General features: G+C 53.0%; 1 protein-coding gene across 1 annotated transcript in view; it reads left to right on the forward strand.

Annotated features, from left to right (window-relative positions):
• LOC135315263 (ankyrin repeat and fibronectin type-III domain-containing protein 1-like) overlaps window positions 1–25,620 on the forward strand; it is a 236,040-nt gene that overhangs the window by 168,697 nt on the left and 41,723 nt on the right. The window contains exon 5 of the mRNA XM_064462236.1: window positions 23,980–24,108. Within this exon, the coding sequence (XP_064318306.1) occupies window positions 23,980–24,108 (129 nt within the window). The remainder of the gene's footprint in view (window positions 1–23,979; window positions 24,109–25,620) is intronic.

Below are 25,620 nucleotides of genomic sequence, written 5' to 3' on the forward strand. Positions count from 1 at the left end.
GTGTCTGAAGCACAGCGTGTGCTGTGGGTGGTGGCTCTGCAGCCCTTCTGCAAGCCGCCTGAGCTCCCAAGAAACAAAATTTGCCAGTGGTGGTGGAAATGACAGTATTAGCCTTGAAAGCAATCAGCCAGGTCTCTGTGAATTGCAGCATTGGTGTTTCTCCTCTGGCTTTTTGCTCTGGGAGGTTTAATCAGGCTGAATACGCTGATTTACTTGGGCTGTATTGAGCAGACTGTGGGGAGACATGTAGATAGCGCTAATTTGCTCAGGGAACAGCATGTCTAAGGACATTAAAGGAGGAAAATACATTGCCTTTACTGCATCCTGACAAAGTGGCGTGCGCAGAGGCGAGATCCAAGGCTTTGAGCTTTCCCACAGGTTTCTGGCATTACAAAGATAGGATTCAGAGTAGCGTGACGACTCCCAGGAGGTGTGCAGTGGAAAGGGACGAGGGTACTTGGGTGTCTCTTTGGGTTTGGGACATCACGTAAAAGGGCACCACCTCCATTGTTGCCATCTAATTTATGGGGAAATTAATTCCTCCTCCAGAAGTTCATCATCTCTCCATGGACTGCATAGGGAGCCTGGGCAGCTAGCTCACATCTCTGCCATCAGTCTTGCCACTGATGGCTTTCAACACATCCAGAGCATGCAGCTGAAGGTAGGATGAGCCTGTAATAATTACTGAAGAAACACTGGATAATGGTATTTATACCTAATTAAAGACTTGACTGAATCAAACTGAAGACAGTACAGGCAGTTTGACTTTGGAGAGACTTTGCAGCATTTTACTGAATGGTTGTGAGAGATCTGTTAAATCCCCAGCCACAAGAAAACGCCTTTTTGCCCCACAGTAAATGGAAATGCATGCAGTGCTTTGAGAAAAGGGGCTGGAGAAGGAGGCAAAAGGAACCCTAGGGCCCACAAAATCACATTTTACATTTGAAAATAGAAAAGCCAAGCCTTCCAAAATGCTTAGATGCCACAAGAAAACCTCTGGAGCTGACGGTGCTCAAGCAGGGGAGGTTATAGGTTTTCCTTTGCGGTATGAGGTACAAAGGAAAAAGCACCCAGGGAGGGAAAGCTCAGCTGCATTCATTCTCCCCCTCGGATGTCAGAGATGCTTTGTTTTCCAGAAGCGCTTATTATTCATACAGCTATCTCATTAGACAGCTGCAATACAGCTCCAGCTTGGGGCTCGTCATGGCCCAGGCCCTCCTGAGGAGCTGTGCAGTGTCAAGGCTTTCCACCCTGTGTGAAGTCCCGCTGGAGCGGGCAGGATGGTACCTGGTGCCTGCCTTTGGGCACCAGTGCTGGTGGTGGCTTGGTCATCTTTTGCCCACTGGATTCCTCTTTTCTTCCTCTTTTAATCAGAGGTTTTGTCCCACAGTCCTAGTCCTAGGCCTAGCAGATGTGTGGGCTTAACATTGCTTGTCTTGAGGACCCTTCAGCTCTCTTCCCAAAGAAGGAACAGCACAAGAGCTGCTCTCTCCAGATGTTTCCCATGTACCCAGATATTTCCAGTAAGCCCCTCTGCCTGCACACAGCATCTTGACCACCTGCATCAGGGCCAGGTTGCCAAGCCCGGTTGTGCCAGATCCCTATTCTGCAATGTGGCTGCTCAGCTTTGCAATTTCCAGACCACCTGGGTGGCTCTGAGGATGAGGAGGACTCTGCTTCTGGGCTTTTATTGAACTCCTGTGTCACCCTGCCTCCCCTCCTCTGCCGAGTGTTACTGGAAGCTCTGGTTTGAACCAGAAACCAGTCTCGACTTCTAACCACTTTCTAACCATCTCAGACTGGTTTCTAACCGTCTTGGTTTTGCTGCTGCAAATTAACTGGCTTCACAAGCAATGAAGCCCATCTCTGAAAGCAGGGGAGGACGCAGTGTGGCTGCTGCTGAAGACATCAGTCCTGCTTCATTGACCATCCTGTGGAGTCCCAAGTCCCACCTTGCTGGCCAGAGCCACCAGTGCCGTCACCAGGAGCAACTGTGTGCATCCTGGCATGCTTTGCTGCAGTCAGCAGTGAGTCCAGCATGATGAATCCCACCTCCTCCCACTGGTGCAGAGCGTGGTCGTGGGGGATCTCCTAGCCACAAGACCCTGCTCGCCCGAGCACTGGGGACACTGGATTAGGTGTCAGCCACAGCGAATGTAAAACCCTAAATATTTGTACACTAAGGCCACGCCGAAATCCCTGTCCTGGTCCAGACATCAGAGGTGTCATTTTTGATTTCCCAAACACAGAGGGAACCCTTTCAGCCCTGGCCTGCTCAGACACTGCAGCTTTAATGTCCAAGCACTCAGCGTGTTTCCACTTCCCTCAAATGCATCAATCAGGACTCGGTGAGGCTCTGAAAGAGCCAGTTTGTTAAACAAACACACTTAGTTTAAAAAGTTTATTCCAGTTAATTAGGACTTCATTGCAATGGAAACAAATTACCCAGCTGTCATCTGCCAAGGCAAACAGCAACGGGGGAGAGGGGGTCCTGGCCAGGCAGGAGACAAACAGCCATCTCAGGCAGCTTTATTTATGGCCTTTTTATGTATTTCTGTATTTATTTGGACATTCCTGAGCTGGAGAGCTGGGTTATTGCCGAGCCGCATGCCCTAACACTTGCACAGTATAGGCTGTCACTGGCGGCAGGTTATCTGCCAGTGGAGCTCCTAGGCAAAAGGCCAGCACTGGCCCGGGGAGGCACTGCCCGTGGGGACCTGGGGCCTGGTGTCTGTGTCCCTGGGTTCATCCGTTCGGGCTTGCCCAGGGCTCTTGCTCCAAGACGGAGGAGAGCTGCTGGATGTGCAAGCCATGGGCAGGTCAGGGTGAGCTGCTGGTCCCAGCTTGCTGATGGAGGTGGAGGATGCAGGGGTCACTGGGTGGAGCAGTGGGGCAGGGAGGCACTTGGGAGAGCTGGGGGCTGGTGGTCACCGGGAGCTTTGCCTGAGGTGGGGACTGCCACACTTCCATGATTCCCTGCCCTCACAGCAGGGTGCCCTGTGTCTGCATTGACCCCAGGTACAAGTCCCCATCCCTGCTGTAGCCTTATTCTACCCTCCCAGCCCAGGCTATTATTTTTTAGGCAGGAGAGGCATAGGCCCTGCCTGATGAGGCTCCCACTCATTTCCAGCTCATTTTATTTAAACAAACACCCCATCAACACCACTTTTTCCTTCTAGAGCTTTTATTGAAAAAGAGGGAGAAAGGAAGAGCTGGGATGGGGGATGGGGAGGCTGGGAGGCACACAGGGAGCAGAGCTTGGTAGGAGCCGCAGGCCGTGCAATTCCCGCGGGAGCACTTGGGGAGCCAAGCAGAATGGTGCTGGCTCCCGCAGCCGGTGCGCGGAAGTGACAGATAAACCCGCAGGATTAGCAGCGTGTATTGTTGCAGGAGAGCAGCATCCCCTTCCTGGAGCATTAGTCACCCGAGCCTGATGCTGGGGTGGGGGAGGCAAGTGCAAGTCATCAAATTACCTCCTCCTGCCTGCTTCGGTCCCCCTGTTCCCAGGTGGCTTGTCCTCGCTTTGTATCCCTCCAGCTCTGCCCCTTGTAACCAGAAGGTGGGCTGTGCCAGGGCTGCCATGGCCAGGATGGGGACAGGTAGAGGATGTTGGCTCCAGGGATGGATGGGTGCAAGCAGCATGTCTCTGCTTGACTGCACAGATGGTCCATCCTGTTGTAGCCGGCAGCGTGGTGGGTTGGGGTGGCACAAGAAGAGGGGCTCTCCCAGTCACCCTTGGGGATCCTGCAGACCTTGGGGACGTGGAAGATAAGAGCAGGTTTCTGCCCTTGCACTGGGACCTTCCAGCAGGCTTGGATTCCTCTTATGTGCCTGGTGGATAAACCCAGGTCTCTTCCACCCTTCTCATCTACCACGATTGCATCCAGGCCAGATTTTTCCGGTCCTCTGAAATCCTGAAATTCACATTTAAATTTTACATTGTGAGCTAGATGTCATCCGAAGCCTTTTATACCCATTCCAAGAATGTTTCTGTTGCCTTATAGCTGTGAGATCACTGTGGCCCACACTCTGAGGTTTCTGTCTGTGATGGCATGCATTCAGGGGGGTGGAAAGCCTGGATCGGGGTACATGTCCTTGGAGGGGCCTGGAAGGGGGCGAATAACAGAGACGAGCACTGATAGCTACAGAGATGAGTTCTGAGACTGGACTGATCTCATCTGAAACATGTGGGAAAGATGGTGACCAGCACTGGAAAGGACAGATTTGGCTTCATTTCTGGAGCTTGGAAGGGAGCGGAGGAGGGGTTGGGGAGTTTGGCCCAAGTATCTTGGTTCCTTGGAGTTGGCTGGCCCATCCTGAGAGGTAATTTGAAAACATGAAGATAAAAAGCAGCAAGGAACCTCAGCACCACATTTCCCTGCCTGAGAGCTGAGCTTTGTTGGATGTAGCCCACCATTGCTTCAGAGGCAGTGATGCCCCCTCAGTCCCACAGCCGCATGCACGGGGGTCCGCATGGCCCCACTCTCTGCGGGAGCCTTGGAGGGCAGAACAGGAGCACAGGGTGCCGGGTATCTCCCTCCTCTGGCTGGCAACCCTCTATTATTAGGAATTTTAGCTTTCAGTTTCTGCATTGACTTATTGTCAGTGTTTATTTTTAGCTCCTCCGGTGCCTTGCAGATTCCTCGAGGGATTCTTTCCCTCCTACAGGTTTGTTTGTAATGTAGCTGTGTTGATTTGAGCTATGAGCAGGAGCTTTCAACGCTGGCGGGGGCTGCACTGTGGTGCTTGTGGAGCAAATTTCATTTGTGGGTTGATCTAAAGTTGATGGGTCCATGGGGTCTGGGTGCCCTGGGGCAGCCACCCCTGCAGAGACTGGGGTGCTGGGAGGGAGCATCGCTCCCACCTACAGCTGCTGGTGCAGATGCCTTGTGGTGATCCCTCAAAATCACTGTCAAAGCATGCCTGGTGGCTGTTGTCTCCCTTGCTCTTCTCAGTACTGCCCTCCCTGAGATTTCTCTCTTTTCACCCCCAGGGGAAAAAATTCAGATCAGCATCACCATACTGGCTGCGAGGAAACAAAACTCAGGGTCCTCCTGCAGCTCCACAGCCAGGTTGGATGGAAATTTTTAAGTGTTTTTTTAAAGCCCTGCATAAAGTAATTCAAAACAAGTTGTGAGTATATTTTGGACTCCGGTGGAGCTGTCGTCGTCGCCTCACTTCGCCTGCTAGCTGTCCCAGACAAAGGCTCACTTTGAGTGTACCCTTCTGCAGAGCAGGGGGCAGGGAATGTTTTCATTCCTAATTTAGAGCATCCGTCCCGCTGGGGCCCAGCCCCCCGGTCTCCCAGTGAGCACGGGTGCAGCACTGGGAGCCCAGGGACTCTCTGCAGCGAGTTTACCTGTCACCACCAGCTCCAGGGCTGTGCTAATGTGTTCGTTAGAAAATGTGACTCTTTTTGGACTTAGCCTCTTTCTTCTCACCCTGGGTTGGCTCTCAGTGGGGGATGTGTGAAGGTACAGTTTGTGCTCTGTTTTTTCCAGAAAAACTTCTGTTATTTTGTAGAGGAGGGTAAGTTTGCTTATTTTTAAACACCTAAAATATAGGTTGATATTCAGTATAGGTTTGCTCTTTTTCCTGGGGAGAGACAGCACTGGGAGGTCCTGTTCAGGTATGACTTTGGTGGTGGTAGCTCCATCACCGTGGCCCCAATCCAGGAAAGTGCGTTTTTCTGAAGCGTTGATCTCCACAGGCCGCTCTTACCTTGGGAGATGAGCACATGCTTAAGTGTTTTGTTGGCCCTGGTCCTGTAAAAACAGAGTCCCTACAGCAACTGAGGGAACCAAAGCGAATGATTCAAGCAAATCTGAAGGCCACAACAGTTAGATCCCCTTGCAGCAGCAAGGCTTGAGCATCATGGTGTGGCAGCTCTTCTTCCTCTCCGTGGATTAACCAGCTGCAAGGAGGAGTAAGGAGAGCAGGCACTGTGGCTGCACATCCCCAAGGAGTGGGTGGTGGGACGTGTTGAAGGAGAAGATGGGGACCAGTGCCTGCAGTGGTGTTCTTGGTGGCTCATGCTTTGCAAAACCATTGATCAGCCATCACCTAACAGTGCTTTCTATCATGATCAGTTTATGGCTGGCTGAAACCACACCCAGGATTAGCAAAGGGGCTTGGGCTACCTCTGTGACAAGCCTAATGCCAGACTCTGCTTTAATCAAGCCACCTGCTGCTGGAGGTGAGAGGTTTTGAACTTGGTCCCAGGTGCTGGGAGGTGCTGGGACCACAGCAGACTTTCCCCTCTCTTCTCTCGGCTGTTTTCCTTTGGGGTCTGACTGCAGCTTTACTAGGGTTGAAGTTGTCACTGAGGCTTTTCCAATCTTTATTTTTATAATGTTCATTAGCACAGTTCCTATCAAAGAACAGCACGTTCCCTCCCTGTCCTCGTTTTCTCAATGGTTAATAACCCTTTGCTGCTTTGGCTCATTTGGAAAAAGAGACAGTAGCTTTGGGAACAACTCCTGGTATAATAGAAAAGACGTCAGCATTTTCAATCTGATCTGAAAAGCGGCCTTAATTCAAAGAGAGGGCTCAGTGAAATGGCTGCAGAAGTCCCACATTACGTGTCTGGGGAGCATTGAGCCAACCTGTATCAAAACGTGGCAGTGCGCGTGTGTTCTTCAGCTGCTGAGAGATGCTCTGAACCCAGATGGTTGCTTTTCCTTTCAGAAGTGGGCTGTAACAGCAGCCTCCTGCTCTTCCCTTCCCTCCCTGAGGCTCTGCTTTGGAGATCCTTATTGCTGAGGCTCATGGTGCAATGAAAACCCTTGTAACAGGGTTGAGTGGTGCAGGAGAAGGCCTAAAGTGCAAGAGATCATACAGCAAAGGCTGAGCTGTTGCATGTGCTGTGGGTATTGGAGGCATGTGTTGAGGAGGTGTGTTTTGACTGGGGTTGGATGGGTGGTGGTTATGGTTTCTGAGCATCGGTTCTGCTCCTGAAGCCCCCACCATCTTCCTCAGTTGGGTTTTATCGGCACTGAGGAATGGACTGAGGACACCAGACTGAGTTTTGAAGCAAGCAGGGACAGCCACTGCAAGACCATGCTCCAAACCTTTTGCCTTGGGTGGGATGGAGCAACTGCCAGCATTGCAACCCAAATGCTGAACCCATGGGCGTTAGCGACACCGCCCCATCCTGAGGATCCGCAGGTATTTACTGGAGGTAGGGAGCCTGCTGCTGGTTTGGGGAGAGTTGGGAGACCACCTGCCTGGTGGGACCCTTTCCTATGGAGACGGGGTATGTACCAAGCCAGGCTGAGTCACCTCAGAGCAGGGAAAAGGCTGTGTCCATTGTAGTTTCAGTAAATCTGGGATTTAGTTCCAGGGGAGATCAAGATTGCTGTGTGAGTTTGGCAGTCAAGGTAAAGGAAGCAAGAGGCATCAGTGTGATGCCCTAAATCTTGGAGATGAGGTCTCCCATCTCACCTGTTGTGGCCTTGAGCATTTCAGGGTACCTTTTGCACTGTCTGTGAAAAGCACAACTGGCCCAGAAACATCTCCAGCTGCTGTTCTCCTCCAGAGCAGAGGACCCAGCTCTGCAAAAAAAGAGGCATCTTTCTGCAGAGCCTCCCGAAACTCAACTCTCGGCTGCAGCCCCCTGTGGACCTGCTGGCTGGTTGCATCAAAAGGCAGCTTGCTCTGAGAAGTTGGAAAGCACTCGCTCTGTGACAGCTTGGATGGAGTTGCAGCAAGGTGTGAAGGGTGCTGTGTCCTCCCTTCACACCTCCCATGGTGTTCCCACCCCACAGGCAGCGTTTGCCATGCACCAAGATGCCCTTTTGTCAGTGACCTGCGATGTGTTCTGTGCTGGAGGATGGAGGGGGAAGACAAGACACTAGAAAGCATCCATGCTGCTATTGCCGGTGTGAATAATCCGCCTCTTCTTGATTCTCCAGGGCTACAGGTTTTCTCCCAGGAAAAACCCTCCTCTGGTTTATCTTTCATTGCCAGATGTTTGCTTTCTAAGTGGCTGACACCAGTTTTGAAGACTCCGGGCTCCTGCCAGCAAGCACTGGAAAGCATACCATGCTGGGTTTAAGTCAGCTGGTGCAAAGTCTTACATCATGGGTTTGTCATTGTGTTTCTGCATTGTGCTTGTGTTGGTGGGCAGATGTTGTCCAATGGCAGAGAGGGACTTGCACAACCATGGAGCAGTCTCATGGTCCCACGTGTGAAGTCCGAGCTCATGATGAAAGGTAGATAGTGAGAAGGTCACCCACCATGGCTCACATCTCTAGCGTTGGCTTTGCTCAGTGGTTGTGGTCTTTGCTGCAGGATTCCTTGGTTGGAAACGAATGTCTCATCTCCTTCATCACTCCAGGCTCAGTCCAGGATGAGATGCAAACCTCTCACATCTCTGTCCCTCCACTGCTGCCCTCAGTGTGGTCATGCATGAAGGGCATTTTAGGTGTGGGAGCTCTGCTGATGGGTAGTGCCTCATCTGGAGGACGTCAAGTGCCGCTGGTTCTCCTGCTGGGAGGTGACCCTCTTGCACAAAGAGGCTCCTGTTACAGAATAAAATGCCTTTCACTTCCCTGACTGGCACAGCCATCCTTCATGGGGTCTGAGGAAATGGGTCTGATGGTGAGTTAATGATGCTCTGCATGGCATGGTGTGGTGCAGACAGCTGTCTTCTGAGGAGTTCAGCTGCCATGGGTGTTCAAATACAAAGGCCAGTCCCTGCAGACCTTGGGGATAGGTGGATAATAGGAGTTAATCGGGAAACTGAGACACAGAGACTTTAGCTCGTAGGTGAGGCTGTGCAGCCCAGACTGGTGTCCTTTGATTTTCATAGTACCAGGTGCAAGCCATTGTGCTACACCCGCTTGCAGCCTGGCCTGGAGGAGGACCCCATCCCTATGATCAGTCTCTCGCTGTGGCCCCCACCCAGCCAGTCCTTGGCCAGATGCTGGATGGAGACATGCCCCCCACAGGGACCACATCTCTGACAGATCACAGCGAAGTTCCTGGCTGTGGAAATGGCTCTGGCCTGTCCTGCTTGGCTCATGCTGCAGTGCATCCCTCCTCCCAGTCATTGACACTTGGCTTTTGGGTTGCTCGAGTCAGAGCCGAGGCGGTTTGCCCTTCCCCGAGGGCGGTGAGTGCCTCTTGCTCTCCCTTGCCTCATTGCTGGAGTCCCTTGTGCCCCAGGCGCCAAGGAGCTCTCCTCTCACTTGGCTGCAGAAATGGGCTCAGCATCCCAGAAACGCAGGCTTTCATGTGGGAGCCAATAGTCACACAACCTCCATCCAGAAACCATCATTATCGGCCGCTTGCTTTTTCTTGGTTTCTTTGAACTACAGCTCCCAGGATGCCTGAAGATATGCAGACATCCCGAAGACAGTGGTTTCCCATAAACTTTTGGGGTTTCATGCTTTGCAAGCAAGAATGTTTTTATTGCGTTGCAAATCCCTTCAAGTCCGTCAAGCCTCCGTGGCGCTTCCCTGCCATGGGACAGACACAGTGGCTGGAGGCGGCCATGAGGGAGGCATGCCAAGGGCTTTTTTTCTCCTGCATTTTTCCCCTTCTTGCAAGAGGGACCTTTGCAAATCCCTGTCATGTCTTTTCAAGGGTACTTTTGGACTGAGAAGAAGTTTGGACAGGCTATGATTTGCCTGCAAAGATGTGTTTCCTGTTCTCCTCGTCCCTGTTATTTCAAGGGCTGTTAAGCAACGTCCGTGTCCCTGTGCACATTGCTGGGCAAAACAGGGGAGATGCTAATGGGCAAGTGCCTTGGGCAGGTTGGCAAGGGCTTTTAACTGAACTGGGAAGAACTGGGGATGCAGGGAAGAGAAAAAGATGCAGATTCATGCAGTGGTGCAAGAGAGCCCAGCAGGGCTGGGATTTAAATCCTGATGTACTCACAAGACCTCAGGGATACCAGAGAGGGAAATTTTCCTTTAGCATGGAGAGATGTGGTTCTGTGACCTGGTGGGTCCCATCTGCCAGCCCCAGCGCAGATCTGCCCCTCAGCCAGGTGAAGCATTGGGGATGGTGCATGCTGTGTACAAGTCCCATGGGTGCCCCCACAGCTCTGCATCTTCTGCTGCCTGTGCTGGGACTGGCAGGAAGGTGCTGGGAGCAGAGCAGGGTCCATGGCATGGACCTGGCTGCCCCTAATAATAACTTTCTGTAGGAGAGGAAACGCAGAGGGCAGAATAGGGCTGTGTGTAACTCGGTAGCATTTTATGGCATTGTTGTTCTGACCATAAAAATGCTTTAATTAGTTTTTCCCATTTGGTGCTGGTGAACACCAGTCTTATTGTCAGATTCATGGTATTTTGCCTTCCTCCTTTTTCCCTTTGGTTGGTTAAAAAAAAAAAAAAGCCCAGGATCCTCCATGGGTTGGATGTTAATATATATTTCTTCCATAGGTGCTACATTACCAGTTTGAGGAGCTTTGTGAATGAAACACCAACCACCCAGCTCTTGCAGGACGCAGCACAGGCATGGGTTAGGCTGTGTGTGTCCCCATGGGACGTGTCCTGGCCCTGCTATGCCCTGTTCCTGAGCAGTGAGGCCAGCGGGATGCTGCTGGGGGTCTGTTCCTGGGCGGGTGTCCCGGTGCCTCTGGGGTCTGGGCTCATTCCCTGCTGCCCTTGTCCAGTCCTTCCCTGCAGCCCCCCGTGCAAGCACCCCTGCACGCACAAGCACACCCATGTGCACAAGCACGCCTGTGTGCGCACACAGCTCCTGGCACCTGCCTGCCCGTCCCGACAGCGAGTGATGGTGGCAGGCAGTGTGGTCCGCTGGAGGAGGTGGGTGCCAGTCCAGAAAGGAAAACCGTCAAGGCTCTGTGGCCGGCTCGTGTTAACCACATCACTCCTCTCCTGCACTTGGAAAAGCCTGGCCGACTGGCAGCCCAGAATAACAAGCTTTCCCATTCCTGTGCGCAGCATCAGACGCGGGGCCATTTAAAACAAGAGCCGGCTCCAGCACGAGTGCAGCGCTCAGACTAAACAGCGGCATATCCCCCTGGGGCGGCTTGTCCCCTGCAAAGGGGGATCAGGCTGAAGTCACAGCTGCTGGAGCAGATCGGGACAGCGTGGCAGGGATGCCGGGACGGCATGGTGGTGCCTCACTGTGTGTGGGCTGAGCCTGAGCGGCAGCCGGAGTAAATAGAGGAAGATGAAAGTTCCAGGAGTCTGAGCCCTTCAGGGACCTCCTCACCCATCCATGCTGATTGCACACAAGGAAAGAGATTTGTTGGGGTTTGTCCTTTTCTCACTTTTTTTCCTTTATTTTCCCTGATATCTTTTAAATCAAGATAAAAGCTTTAACTGCTAAGGGGTAAATTCTGAAAACTAGCTACCAGGGCTGCATGCAGAACTCTCCTGTCCCCTGGCAAGATAGGAGCAAGTCTGCACATTTCTCTGCCTTGGCAGATGTACAATCAAGCATGGTCACACAGCCCAGTTGGAAGAGCCCAAGCTCTCTGTCCTGCTGCTCAGGAAGGAGTGATATCTTCACTAAAAATTATAGTAAAGGGAAATGATAGAATTCTTAAAAATAAGCAGAGTGACGGGAATTTTGCCCAAGGAAAGATATTCTTGCCCATTTGATTTTGTAGGTTTTATTTAACTGTTGTCTGTAGGTGACTGGACTTTTGTTTCTAAAGTAGATTAAGCTAATTTTGAGGGTGAAGCATATTGGTACATGCTATTAATGAAATGGTGCCCATCAATGATATGCTTTATGGTAGGGAGTCAGGAAAAGGTCTTTGCTTACATAGAATCATAGAATGGTTTGGGTTGGAATGGGTCTTTAAAGGTCATCTAGTCCAACCCCCTGCAGTGAGCAGGGACATCTTCAACTAGATCAGGTTGCTCAGAGCCCTGTCCAACCTGACCATGAATGTTTCCAGGGATGGGGCATCCACCACCTCTCTGGCAGAAGTGCTCACCAAGCCACTTTCAATCCTTTACCAGCAGTTCTGGCTAACTGGGGAGGTTCTGGTTGACTGGAGGTTAGCAAATGTGGCGCCTATCTACAAGAAGGGACGGAAGGAGGATCTGGGAACTACAACCCAGTCAGCCTGACCTTGGTGCCAGGGAAGGTTATGGAGCAGATCATCATGAGTGCCTTCATGAAGCATGTACAGGACAACCAGGCAATCAAGCCCACTCGGCATGGGTTTATGAAAGGCAGATCCTGCTTAACTAACCTGATCTCCTTCTATGACAAGGTGACCCACTTAGTGGATGAGGGAAAGGCCGTGGATATTGTCCACCTGGACTTTAGTAAAGCCTTTGACACCGTTTTCCACAGCATTCTCCTGGAGAAACTGGCTGCTCGTGGCTTGGACAGGCATACACTTCTGTGGGTGAAAAACTGCCTGGATGGCCAGGCCCAAAGAGTTGTGGTGAATGTAGCTAAATCCAGTTGGCAGCTGGTCACAAGAGGTGTTCCTCAGGGCTCAGTGTTGGGGCCAGTTCTGTTTAATATCTTTATTGAAGATCTGGACGAGGGGATTGAATGTGCCCTCACTAAGTTTGCAGATGACACCAAGGTGTGTGGGAGTGTTGATCTGCTGGAGGGTAGGAAAGGTCTGCAGAGGGATATGGACAGGCTGGATCGATGGGCCAAGGCCAATTGTATGAGGTTTAACAAGGCCAAGTGCCGGGTCCTGCACTTGGGCCACAACAACCCCAGGTAACGCTACAGGCTTGGGGAGGAGTGGCTGGAGAGCTGCCTGGCAGAGAAGGACCTGGGGGTGCTGGTTGACAGGTGGCTGAACATGAGCCAGCAGTGTGCCCAGGTGGCCAAGAGGGCCAATGGCATCCTGGCTGGTATCAGCAATAGTGTAGCCAGCAGGAGCAGGGCAGGGATCATGCCCCTGTACTCAGCACTGGTGAGGCCACACCTCGAGTACTGTGTGCAGTTTTGGGCCCCTCAGTACAAGGAGGACGTTGAGGTGCTGGAGCGTGTCCAGAGAAGGGCAACGAAGCTGGGGAAGGGTCTGGAGAACAAGTCTGATGAGGAGCGGCTGAGGGAGCTGGGGGTGTTTAGCCTGGAGAAGGGGAGGCTGAGGGGAGACCTTATTGCTCTCTACAACTACCTGAAAGGAGGTTGTAGTGAGGTGGGGGTTGGTCTCTTATCCCAAGTAATAAGCGATAGGATGAGAGGCCTCAGGCTGCACCAGGGGAGGTTTAGATTGGATATTAGGAAAAATTTCTTCACCAGAAGGGTTGTCAAGCACTGCAACAGGCTGCTCATGGAAGTGGTTGAGTCACCAACCCTGGAAGTATTTAAAAGATGTGTAGATGTGGCACTTAGGGACATGTTTTAGTGGTGGACTTGGCAGTGCTGGGTTAATGTTTAGACTCTGTGATCTTAAAGGTCTTTACCAACCTAAAGGATTCTGTGATTCTGTCTGGTCAATCTGTTCCAATGTTTCAGCACCCACACCTTAAAAAATTTCTTCTGTATATCTAGTCTAAATCTAACCTCTTTTAGTTTAAAACCATCACCCCTTGTCCTATCACTACAGGCCCTACTAAAAAGCCTGTCCCATCTTTCTTACAACCCCCCTTTAAGTACTGAAAGGCCACAATAATTTCTCTCCGCAGCCTTCCCTTCTCCAGGCTGAACAACCCCAACTCTCTCAGTCTGTCCTCATGGGAGAGGTTCTTCCAGCCCTTGGATAATTTTTGTGGTCCTCCTCTGGATCTGCTGTCTGTCCTGTGCTGAGGACCCCAGAGCCGGATGCAGAACTCCAGGTGGGGTCTTACCAGAGCAGAACAGAGGGGCAGAATCCCCTCCCTCAACCTGCTGCCCACACTGCTGGTGATGCAGCCCAGGATACGGTTGGCTGCCTGGGCTGTGAGCACACACTGCTGGCTCATGACCAATTTTTCACCCACAAGTACCCCCAAGTCCGTCTCTTCCTTTAAGCTGTTTTACAGCACCAAATGGGGGTAACAGGATCTTAATGTGACAAGCTGGCAGGCATGGAGATTCCAGTCTAAATACTGATTAGAGTCTGGAGAGAGAGGAAACTTCCAGATCATCTTACATTGTCTTCAGGATCCCACCTCTTCCGAAGGTCTGCAGCCCCATTCATGGGCTGCATTCATACTGGTGGGTATGGGGTCTCTCAGCAGCATGTCTCACTGCCTCCTTGCTGTGCTCACCCATGGGATGCTTCCTGGCTTGTACCCACGTGGAGATGGGTTCCCAGCAGGACTGTGTGTGCCCATGGGTGATGAGGATGCCCACAGAGGGAGATGATACTGGTGTGGGTTCCGTCCCCCAGCAGTGGCATGGGCATGCTGGGGGGCTGCAGGGCACAGCATGACTCACCAGGCTATGGGCACGCGTGCCTAGCATCTCTGTTCCTGTGCAGGCAGCTGTTGGTCAGAGGGGGGACAGTTGTTATTGTCAAAATGCAAATGAATAAAATAATTGTTTTGGCAGAGGATTTCTAGGGGAAGGACATGCAAATTTACCTTCCGTTCAGAGTGTACATTGGTATTAAAACACAATGTTTGAAAGACAAAAGAAAGGAACATTTTAATTTGGGACTAATCAGATGGTTCCTTCTGCTTGGATTAGCATCATATTCTTTGCAGCGAATGCTGTAAGTTTGACAAAACTCCAGTTTTCAAAGAAAAAAAGAAAGAAGTTCTAAAAATGCCATCCATTTCCAGGGATTGTTGCTGCTTTCATTTGCCTCTGCTGTTGTGAAACGACTGGCCTGGTCTAAATAATGGACAGGCCAACAGGAACGGGCTTTGGGAAATGCAAGTAGGATGTGTGGTTGGGTTTCTTCCGGGATGCTGCTTTAATCTGGCCTCTAAATAGCTCAGAAAAGTCAACCTGGGGCTCTGCTCAGAGGCGCAGGACCCAGGAGGTCTGGTGGGACCTCGGAGCACACCTGAAGAGTGCTGGCAGACCTCGCTGTCAGGGTGGGAGCAAGTGGGCAGCAGGGTCATAAGGCTGTCCAGATTGCTGACGAACGCTGCACTGAAGGGATGTGTTGTGCTTCCTTGGCCTTCTTTATAAATGCCCTCCAAATAAAACCTTTCTTTCCACAGCGCTTAGAAACAGCTGCACTGCTTATTTAAACACGCCGGTGATGTATCTCCGTCCTTTCCCCCCCGCTTCCCTTCTCCTTTCATCCTTGGATATACCTACCCGCCTTGTGTTGCAGATCAGAAATAGAGACTAGCCACCGACTTGCTAATTGTAATGCAGCCTGATAATGCCAACTATAATTAGCTGTACATATCAAATCAGTATTGCTGACGGAAGTTTTTTGTGACCCTGTTATCATACTTTAAATAGAGGATCCCATCTGCTCTGCCCAGCTCCTTGCTGCAGAGCCAGGTCCTGCAGAGCCCTGCTTGGTCCTTCCCAGAGAAGCCAGCACAGCATCAGTCTGGCTGTCTGCATCTGCCAGGCTTGTGAGGAGCCAGGCCTGGCAAAGCAGCGCTCGTTGACAATCTTTAAGCACTGCTTATGCCCCCCAGTATGTGGCAAATGTTGGTGACCACCAAGAGATTTGCTGCTGTGAAGTCCCTTCCCTGAGCCCCAGTCACCACAGCTGGCTGGGCATGCTGTGCTAGCAACATGGGGCTGCCATTTGTTGCTGTTGTAAGGGTTTTGCAGCTCTGATCTGTCTTTTCTTTATGGCTTTAGGGCACTCACCAACAAAGAGGTGGCTCAAGGAGGAATGGTTCTGGTTCTCTGAACCATTAGCTGTCTCAGGATCACCTTATCTAGAGCTGCAACATCATGTCCCAGGGCTGTTAGACATCTCTCCTTGTTCCTCCTTATCGAGGACTCTAGCTTCTTTCTTTACCATCTCATGCAACTCCTGCCACTCTTTCCCCATCTGCAGCATTCCACTGTCCCTCTCTCTGGCCTTGGGAAGCCTTTGCATGCTGGCCAGCTGTCCTCCCCTTGCAGCAACCCCCTCATTGGTCCAAAACAGGCATCACCAGCTTTGCTTGGTCCCATCAGAGTGGCTGTTTTAGCTTGTGAAGACATCCTTGGCAGGTGGGTGAGCCAGCATGCTCACAGAGCTCATCCCCTTAGCAGTGCAAAAGCCTTTGGCTTCTTCGCTGCAGCATCACCCAACCTCGCCACATCACACAGCTCACAAGCCCAGTGTGATAGCACACGGTAAAGTTTCCACATGGGTGGATATGCCCAAATTCATCACTTGCTCAAACTGTGGCTGCCTGCAGTGGCTCCGTCATGCTGTCTAATCTGTCCTGATCTCGTCACAGAGGTAAACGTGCGCCTGTTACACTGCTGTGTGGTTCAACACTGCTGTGCTCTGTGGGGGAGAGATTTCCTAATGTAATAGCCTGCAGGCGGACTTTGGGCTGTAACAGCATCAGATCTCACAAACTAATCACAGTTCAGTTAGCCTGAGAAGTGGGACACTGAAGTCCCAAAGGAAACCCAGGGACATGGAGAAACTGGCAATGAGTTCCTCTCCCTGCGTGGAGCCAATGTCCTGCCTTTGGGTAAGGAACCAAACCTCCTGAGATGCTCTCTGCTGCCCTGCCGCAGGGAGTGCAAGCCCACCTGAGTTCCTGTGCCACTGCCTTGAGGAAGGCATCTCACTGCTGTTTGGGTTGAACTGTTGTGTTCTGGCAGATCACCCAAGCTTCCTGTTTCCAGCCCTGGGCAGCGTCTGGGGAGTGGGGGATGAGCCTCCCAGAGGTGCAGCAGAAGGGCTGTGTCCCGTACAAGCATGGGAGTTCATCAGCAGAAGCCCTGGGTGGGCAACACTGGGAGGCAGTGATGGTCGAGTGCAGCCAGCATCTGTCCTTGAGCTAAGGGACACACTGAGGGCAGGCTTTGGTGAGGGGGTCCCCAGCACTTCCCACCCACCACTCGCCTGGAGCTAAGGTGTGCAGCATCCATCTGGGCTTGGGAAGTCCCTGTGGGCAGTGTCTTGTGCCTGTTGCCTGGTGACCCAAAACAGTGGTGGAAGAGCTCAGTCCATGTGTTGTGCACCCCAATCCCAGACATTGCTCATGGATTTAGGAGACTGAGGAGGAGGAACATGAGGAGAGTGGAGTGTGTGGCTGTCTGCAGCTCACCAGATTCCCTGCATTGTCATCCATGAATCCATGGAGATCAGAGACCGGTGGCCAAAACCACCTCCCTGAGTAGTTATGACAGGGGCAGGACAGTCTGGCAGCGTGGAGGGGCTCTTGGGGCTTCCTCCTCCAAAGCTCGCCTGGGGACCCCAGACATTTTGGGGCAGTTTTCAGCATCACTACCTCTGCTTTCTCTCTTTCTCAGTCGGAACAGATAGCAAAGCAGGGCCGTGCAGGGTGGCAGGGGCTAGTGGTGTCCTCTGGGGATGCCAGTGGGGTTTGGTGGCATGTTGTTGCATCAGGAGTGCCACAGAACCAGCAGAGGTGAGCCTGAGGCATTGCTACCTTCTTACTGGTGGTCCCTCTGCAGCCAAGCCTGGTCCCCCTCATCCAAGCCTGGTCCCTCTCATCTGAGCCCGGTCCCCCATCCGAGCCCCGTCCCCCAATCTGAACCCAGTCCCCCTTGCCCAAGCCTGGTCCCCCCATCTGAGCCCAGTCCCCCCCATGCAAGCCCGATCCCCCTGGCCGAGCCCACGCAGACTCGTGGTTATGTAAAGCCCCGGCGAGTGCGACCAGGAGATTCTTCAGTGTCGGAATCTGAGTCACATGGGGCTGTTTTATTTCCCCCTCTGCTAATCTCGTTTCTATAGAAACAAGATTGGGAGGAAAAAAAAAAAGAAGAAAAGAAAAAAAAGAGCCAAGCACAGAGCAAGCGAGAAACCTGAGGTGATGGGTGAGGGAAGCGGAGGTGGCAGATGAGGAGGTCGAGCAGCGCGGGAGGGAGCAGGGGATCCTGGCCGGGATGGGAGTGTGCCTGTGGTTGTGTGTGTCGAAGGGACAGGGACTCTTCCAAAGAGCCACTCTCAGATGAGCTGCTCCTCCGGCGGCGGGTGATCGGCAGAGCCGAGAGGGAAGGGAGCAGAGGCTGTGCAGGTGAGTGAGCATTGCCCGCGCAGCTCCTGGGCATCTTTCCCCAGCACGGCACGGCACGGCACACCGCAGCTGTGCCTGGTTCACTGGGGCTCCTGTCCCTGGCTGCTGCTTTGGGGACATGCTTGCGGCTGGAGCTGCGGTCGGTGGGCACCGTGCCCAAAGCATGCCGCTGCAGCGGGCTGGTGAGCAGGGTTTGCTGGAGCGGTGTTCGCGGTCGACGCTTGCCCAGAGGCTGGCTACCTGCGCACGGCCATGCAGCTGCGCACGGTCCCTTTACAAAGCCTCTCTCTCCCAAAAGGCTGCTGCCGGCTCAGGAAGCACCTTTCCAGCTTTGATTATTTTTTCTCTATTTTATTCTAACTGCACCTGTGCAAATAGAATGCTCACAGGAGCCAAACCCTGCAACTGCAGGAGTGAAGAGAGCTGTGGTTGCTCCCAGCCCCACTCACCCCCAGCTCTGACTTCCCAACGCCAGGCTGCAGCTGGGATGCCTGTGGGGATAAGCCCAACTCAAAAGCTGGTTTTGCAGTGACTGTTCCCAAAGGGAGGACCAGCTGAAAATGCTGCTGTTCGCCTGCTGCCGAGTGGCTGGGCTGCCCACAGCCGCCGCATGGTTTGTCCCAGCACTTTTGCTTGCCTGTACTAATTCAAGAGGCTGGCAGCAGCTTGACGGGAGCTGCGTTAGTTCAGAACCACGTACAAGCACATGCTGGCTCCCGAGTCTCAGGCTTGGGAGCGCAACAAGTGGGAGTTATTCCTGTCTGGGCTAAGATATCTCTATCTCTGTGGGATGGATGGCTCATGCCGGTGTGGTGGTGAGGGCTTTGGCTGGGTGTATTGGTGGAGCAGGAGTGTTGCCGGTGCTCCCAGTCCTGTGCCGGTGCCTGCACCAGCACTGCCTTGTGACCTCAATCATCCTGTGCCCGTGGCACAGTGCAGCTGTGCCCGCAGGACCACAGTCTGCCCTGCAGCTCCAGCCACAGCATGGCTGGGTCTTGCAGTGCCAGAAGCTGGGTGAGGTGCTGCATGAGCACCCAGGTTTCTGTGGGCACATGCTCACTCTGACAGCTGCAAACTGCTGAAATGCGCTGCTTTTTGCAGAGGCAGCCCGCGGTGTCCCTCTGAGGGCCACTGCAGGGGAGAGGGAGGGCTGTAGAGCTGAGGGGACAGAGATTTTGCTTGTCATTGGTTTCCAGTTGTGGTGTGGCGTGGGGGATGCAGCGGCGAGGCATTGCAAACCCCCAGCCGGACTTGTGGCTGTGCGTGGCTGGTGAAGCCAGAGGGATGACTAAGTCAGCTTTGGGAAATGTCATTGCTCATCTGCCTGCACGGCCAGCAAAGGAGTGGAGGGTGGCGCTTCAGACCCTTGTCCTCATCTGAAAGGGCAGCTGGGTGGATTTTTGTGCTGGGATGCTGCGTCCTATGATGGCTTGGCAAGCTGGCTGAGCCACAGGCAGGACAGAGCCGGGCTGCCAGCCTGCTGTGTCTCTGCTCTGCCTGTGTTCCACTGCCTCAGCAAGCTGGGGGCTTCGGCAGTCACCCGTGCTGGGGTCAGACCCGCAGAAAATGTGTGTGGTGAGGGAATGGGCATCAGGCTGGTGTTACACAGCATGTTCAGGCAGCACAGCTGGCACAGGAGCTGTGCCCTCACTGAGCCAGAGTCTTCCCCCATGGCCAGGCTGGGCTGTGTCTGCAGGAAGGGTCCAAGTGCTGCTCTGGGTACCCTCCACTCATCCTGGTTGAACACCCTGGTGGCCACCAGCACACACCAGGCGGGGGACAGCATTGTCCCCATCTCTCTTCAGCAGCAGCGTCTGCCTCTGGCTGCCCCTGCCTGCTCCATGCCTGCAGAGAGGGCTGGGTGCTGCGGCTGATGCCAGGGGGATGTTTGCCACACCAGGTCCTGCAGCCCCCACATGCACACAAAGCGGTGGTTTTATGCAGGAGATATCATGTGCAGGCTTTGCATCCCCATACCCTACCAGCAGCAGCGTTCCTGCCTTGCCAGCACTGCCAGCTCTGCTCTACTGGGAGGTTTGGAGAGGAGAGCTGAGGATGGGTATTGCTGCAAGAGTCTCCAGGGCTGATTATTATTTCTGGGGAAAAGATGCTGTGTTCTGACTTAAACGCTGACATGGGACTCTGAACATGTGTAATCTGGCTGACAGATGGCAAGTCATAGAGGTGTGATTTATGATAGAGCACAGTAGCTGAACAACCTTCTCTGGTTGTCAGGAGACAATTCTTCCCAGTGCTGCGGTTGATGTTTCAATTGATGGTTTTCCCCGCGTGTCCCCTTGGCTCCTCAGCAGCATGCAGGGACCACCGGGGAGCCTTGGCAGGTGCTGGCACAGCAGGCTGGGTCTATCAAACCCCGGCAGCACCAATGCTGAGCTGCTGCAGAGGTGCTGTTTCTTATGGTGGGGTGGGCAGCTCACCCCAAATCCTGCCCAGGCTGGACCATGAGCATTCTCGGGCAGCAGGCAGGGCTGGGGGAGCGGTGCTGGCCTTGTCCCCGTCCCATGGCTGGGATGAAGCTGGGTCAAGGCAGCAGTGGCTCTCTGGCTGCCTGTTCCCTGAACCAGCACCTGTGGTGCTGAGCGTGCTGGTACTGATGGGAGAAGGCACAAATATCTTGCCCATGAGTGAAGTGCACAAGAAGGCACATGCCAACAGCCATAGAGAACCTGCCTTACTCGCATGGCCTCTCCATGCCTCTGTTTCCCTGCCCCTACCTTTGGATCCCTAACACTGATCTTTCTCAAGGGACAGAGGCATCTATTAGTATTCAGAAGGCACTTGGGAAGTAAAAGTGTTGTCCCAGCAGCATCCCCCTCCCTGTGTTAGAGGCTTACCACTGCTGCCACCCACAAAACACAGACCCTGGGCACAATGCCCAGCATGGCTGCAGGAGCATCCAGACCCCGGGGGACCAGGGCAGCCCCAGTACGAGGAGCTCAGGGAAGCTGATCCACAAGCAGGGCCTCGGTGGGGCAGAGCAGGCTGCCGGCGTCAGGCTGCATTTGCCTGTGCACAGCCATGGCAAAGCAGGTATGATTCATTCCCTCTTCTGCAGTACAGTTTATGTAAAGCAGCACTGTATAAATAGCCAGATGATATTGTAATGTGCTCCTGGATTTCTAATTAGTGATGCTTCTGCTGGAGCTTTTGGGTCCAGCAAAAGTGAGAGGAGGCAGTTTTGTACCAGGTTAAGAGAAGCTGGATGAGTTGCTGACAGCTCTCGAGGAGGAGGTGCTGGCCCATCAGAGCAGTTGCAGCTGTCTCCCTTAACCTGGCTGTGAGCCGTTGGAGGTGGTGGGTGAACTGCTCTGTGGCTAGGCAACTGCTAGGCTCGAAGGTTGGTCTAGAGGGTGAAAGAAGCACCCAACATCTCAAGATTCTTGGTCACCTTCTGGCTTGTGCAATGCCGTGCACAAGGCTAGTGACAGTGGGGCCGTGTGCCCCCAAGCACCCAGGTGGCTTCTCCAGCCCCACTGGCACACCTCGCTTGGGATGTCCCTACCCACAGGGACTTATAACGCTCCTTCATGTTGAGCTCTTTTGGCACACCACTCTCTTTTCCCCTGTCAGCTCTTTTTGGCAGATGCTGTTGGCTCTGTCCTGTGGCTTGGGACAGGTCAGTGCATCCGGGTAAACCAGATGTTGATGTGTAGCTGTCCCGGGTGTGTAGCTGTCTGGGTGTGTAATTGTCCCAGTGGTGCTGATCGCAAGAGGCACATAACTGCACAGCAGAGGCACTTGTTTGTTGTGGGGGACAGCTGCCTTCCTGCATCCATACAAGTGGTTTGGGATTTCCCAGTCCACCATCCCTGCTGGGGACCAGTTTGAGAGGGGTGGTTGTAATGGTGCAAGGAGCATGGTGGGGATGGGGTGGGCATAGCAAACATGACAGTGCTCTTCAGGCAGTCCCCAAATACGAGGAGATCAACAACCCCAGTGTCCTGGCAGCTGGAGGTGGAGCCCTCACCCCTGCAGGGTAGCAGGAGCCTCTCTTGGGGAGGTGGAAAGCTGGGCAGCGTTAGGACTGCTGCAGTGGGAACAGTCAAATGCTGCCAAGAGATGCTATAGGAAGCCAGCAACACCCATTCCCACCACCCAGCCTCATCCCTGGGTCAGCCCAAACCCTGCTCACCCTGGGGTCTACACTGCCCTGGGGGCTGCTGCAGAGCATCAGCGGACAGTGCCCACACCTCCCTAAATTGGGATCTTATTCATTACAGCCGAGCTTTGACACCAGATCAAAGGAGAGGTGAGGTGGTGGGGATGGCATCAGTGCAGGGCTCTGATCAATGGGCTTTTACAAGGCGCCTGGATCGCTCCTCTTCCAATGCCTCTTCCTCCGGCTGTGAGTGGGGGAAAGCTGGGGTTTGGGTTTCTTGTTGGATTTCTTTTAAGGCAAACCTCATCCTTTACATCAAAGTAGTATTTATTCTCAAGAATGTAAAGAATGACCCTGGAAGGTCTAAGCAGCTCTTTCCCGGTGGTGATCGGAGAGACGAGAGCCTTCTCCAGAAAGCTGTCTCCACCCTGTCCCCAGCAACAGCAATTCATAAGCCAAAAAATAAATCAATAACCAGAGTTAATGAATTGAAGATGTCTGTGTTTAAAATGTATCAGGAAAGAAACTGTTAGCTGGTCGTGGTTGGCTTAATTATTGTGAGGAAAGGCGGGGAGCTCTCATTTCTGAGAAATACCTTCAGTTCTTTCTTTTGTGTAAGGTATTTTGTTTGGTTGAAGCTGGTCAGAACTCCAGAGGAGAGACGGATTGGCTTCAGCGATGCGTGTAGGTTCAAAGTCTGCCCCCAGGTCTGTCCCTTATCCCCTGGGACCTCTGTCAAATCACTCCTGGCCGCTTCCCTGCCCAGCCTGCGGCTGGCTGAGCGGTGGGAGTAGGTCGTTCTGGCACAGGACCAAAGGAGGAGGAGAGGCAGTGGCCATGCCAGTGTGCGTGGCAGGGCAGGCAGATGGCACCAGCGCTGCCGGCCTGGTTGTGTGCCCAAGTCAGGGTTTCCCAGCTTCCCAGGCCGCTCCTCCCTTGCTCCTACCTCTGCTCCCAGTGAATTGGCAGCAGGGATGAATTGGTGCCACGTTCGGCTGCAAGCTGGGGGTGCCAGCCCTCGGCAGAGTGGGCACCAGCGTTTCTGCATGCCACATACTTAGGGATGGTGTGGTTGTGCCTTGGGACAGTGGTTCTCTTCTGGAGAGAGGTGGGGTGGAGGGAAGGTGAGCAGCATGGCCCCAGAGCCTGGGGATGCCCTTTTCCCTGGTCCGAGGAACTGGCAGCAATACTGGAGCATCCCACCCAGCAGGAAGGGGCTTTGTCGGTGCAGGCAGGTCCTGTGGCTGAACCCGTTTGCTTGCGGGTGTTTCCTCTGAAACATCTCCAACACAGGCTGATTTCCATGTCAGCCCTCAACAGGAAAGCTGTCTCAGTGTTTGAGGGCCCCAGCTGGGAGTCCACAGGGGTTCTGATGCTTCTCTGAAGGAGCGTGTGGCAGTGTCAGAGGTCTGCTTTGCTTTTCTTTGCCATGCTTCCCTGGCTGCCTGACCCCTCTTGAGCAGGCACTGCAAGAAGCAGAAGCAGCTGGTGTTTCTTCAGCGTTGGCCATCACTGGTTGGCATCTGTGCAGAAGCATATCACCTAGGGAGATGATTTTTCTTCAGCAGGAAGCAGGACTCAGCGCTAACTCAGCCTGGCAGGCTCACAGCTTCGGTTTTGTTAACACCATGCCATGGACCCGTGCTGGTCCTGGCTTTGCAAAGCAATGCTAAACCTTCTACTGCTCCATTTCTTCCCCCCAAGGCTGGTGCCACCCCATTCCAGTGCCACTGAGCTTCCGGGAGCCCTCTCCTTTCAGCTCCAAGCATCACCTGACTTTGTGCCATGGACCTGCTGGTGGGAGCCAGGGTGCTTCAGTGACATTAACGCCTTTCCTCTCCCCTTCCCCAGGTCTGAAAGCAGCCTCTCTAGGTTTGCCCACCGATTGTCAGTTAAGCAGAAGCAGGAGAAGAGAAGGAAAGCTGAGTATGCCTCAGCCGAGCTGTCTGCCTTCCGGCCCAGGTCTCTGAGCATTGAATGGTAAGAGCTGCAGGACAGGGCTGGAGGAAAGGAGCTCCTGCCTCTCCAGCCCCACTCCTGTCTCCTGTCCTCACTGCTGCCACTCTCTGTCCCTGTCCAAGCAATGTCCTGTGGGACAACACCCCTTCAAACCCCTCCATCTGCTGCAGAAGTTCCCCCAGGGTATCAAGCCAAAACATTCCCCCTCACCCCAGTGCAGGGAGCAGCAGGGAGCCCTGGGCAGCTCCTTCCTTGGGGGCCTGAGCCATGGGGGTGTTTCAGGGCTCATGTGGGATGCAAACGTGCAGGTCTGCTGGGCTGGGGCATGTGAGTGCACGACCTCCAGCAGCCCCCACTGCCAGCTTCTCCTCTCCTCTCTCCTTCCCTTCCCACCCTGTGCTCCTTATAGGAGCCACCAGAGGATGCATCCCACGACCCCTCACTGCCCGATGTGCCTCCATTGGATAAATCAGAGCTGAGAGCCATGGTGGGACCGCTGCAGCCAGCGTGGGGCAGTGGGAGCCGCAGGGGCTCCCTTGTGGTATCATGTCTGGGGTGAGTGGTGTGAGGGTATGGGGCTGCCCCAGCACCAGCCACCCTCCAGGAGAGCCCCATTTGCCTACCCTGGAGGGATGCTGCCTCCTTCCCTGATGCTGCTGCTGTGGTGCCCATGGGGCCCCTCGTGCTGAGCACAGGTCTCAAACTTCAGTCCCTGCTCAAGCAGGGAGTAATTTATCCTGGGTTTCTAAGCTCTGATGCAACAGCCTTGGAAGCAGATCACAGTGAACCCTCCCAGCATTAGAGGTGACCTGCTAAGGATATTTAAAAGAACTGGAAATTGCATTGCTTTCTGCTTCCTTAGATGGATAAAGGAGGGTAAAAATAAAAAAAAAAAAAGAAAAGAAAAAAAGAAATGCTTAGAAATTACAAGAATGTTGAGTTTGGTTTTTGTTTCCCCTGCTTTTTTTGGAGATCTTTCTGGCATTTACTGTATGTTCTAACACTTCAGTGTGAGGTTGTGGAGTCCTCCTCAAAGGCTTCCTCTATCTGTGAGGTTAGTTAGGCATCAAAGCTAACTAGGTATTAAATGAGGCTAGACAAAGAATTTAAGCTATTTGGTGACAGATTGCTTTCTTCTCCAGTTGCACAACTTACTTTCCTTTGCTGTAACAATGTCATTGGGGAAGCTGTTCTGCAATTACTATGAATCTTCCAAATAGACAAATATGTGAATTTGTAATATGCCAAATAGGAAAAGAAGCAAAGAAATTATTAAAAACAATCAGAGTTTCTCTTTATTCATAAAAAAGAAGCAAGAGAAGTCAGTACATCTCTTTTCTCCCTTTAAATGTCCCTTTGAAGCCCCTGGATCCCATTTTAGCCCTGCTGTGTCAAAAGGTATATTTGTGGTACATTTTCACTCTCTCTGTAATGTTTTCCTGGGGAAACCATCTGTCTTGTGTTAGTTTGCAAAGCACCTTGTACCACAGCAACACCGCAGCAGTGGTAGATGATGCTATTTTATGGGGTTTT

The sequence above is a fragment of the Phalacrocorax carbo genome, chromosome 10 (genome assembly GCF_963921805.1).
Source record: "Phalacrocorax carbo chromosome 10, bPhaCar2.1, whole genome shotgun sequence".
Lineage (NCBI taxonomy): Eukaryota > Metazoa > Chordata > Aves > Suliformes > Phalacrocoracidae > Phalacrocorax > Phalacrocorax carbo.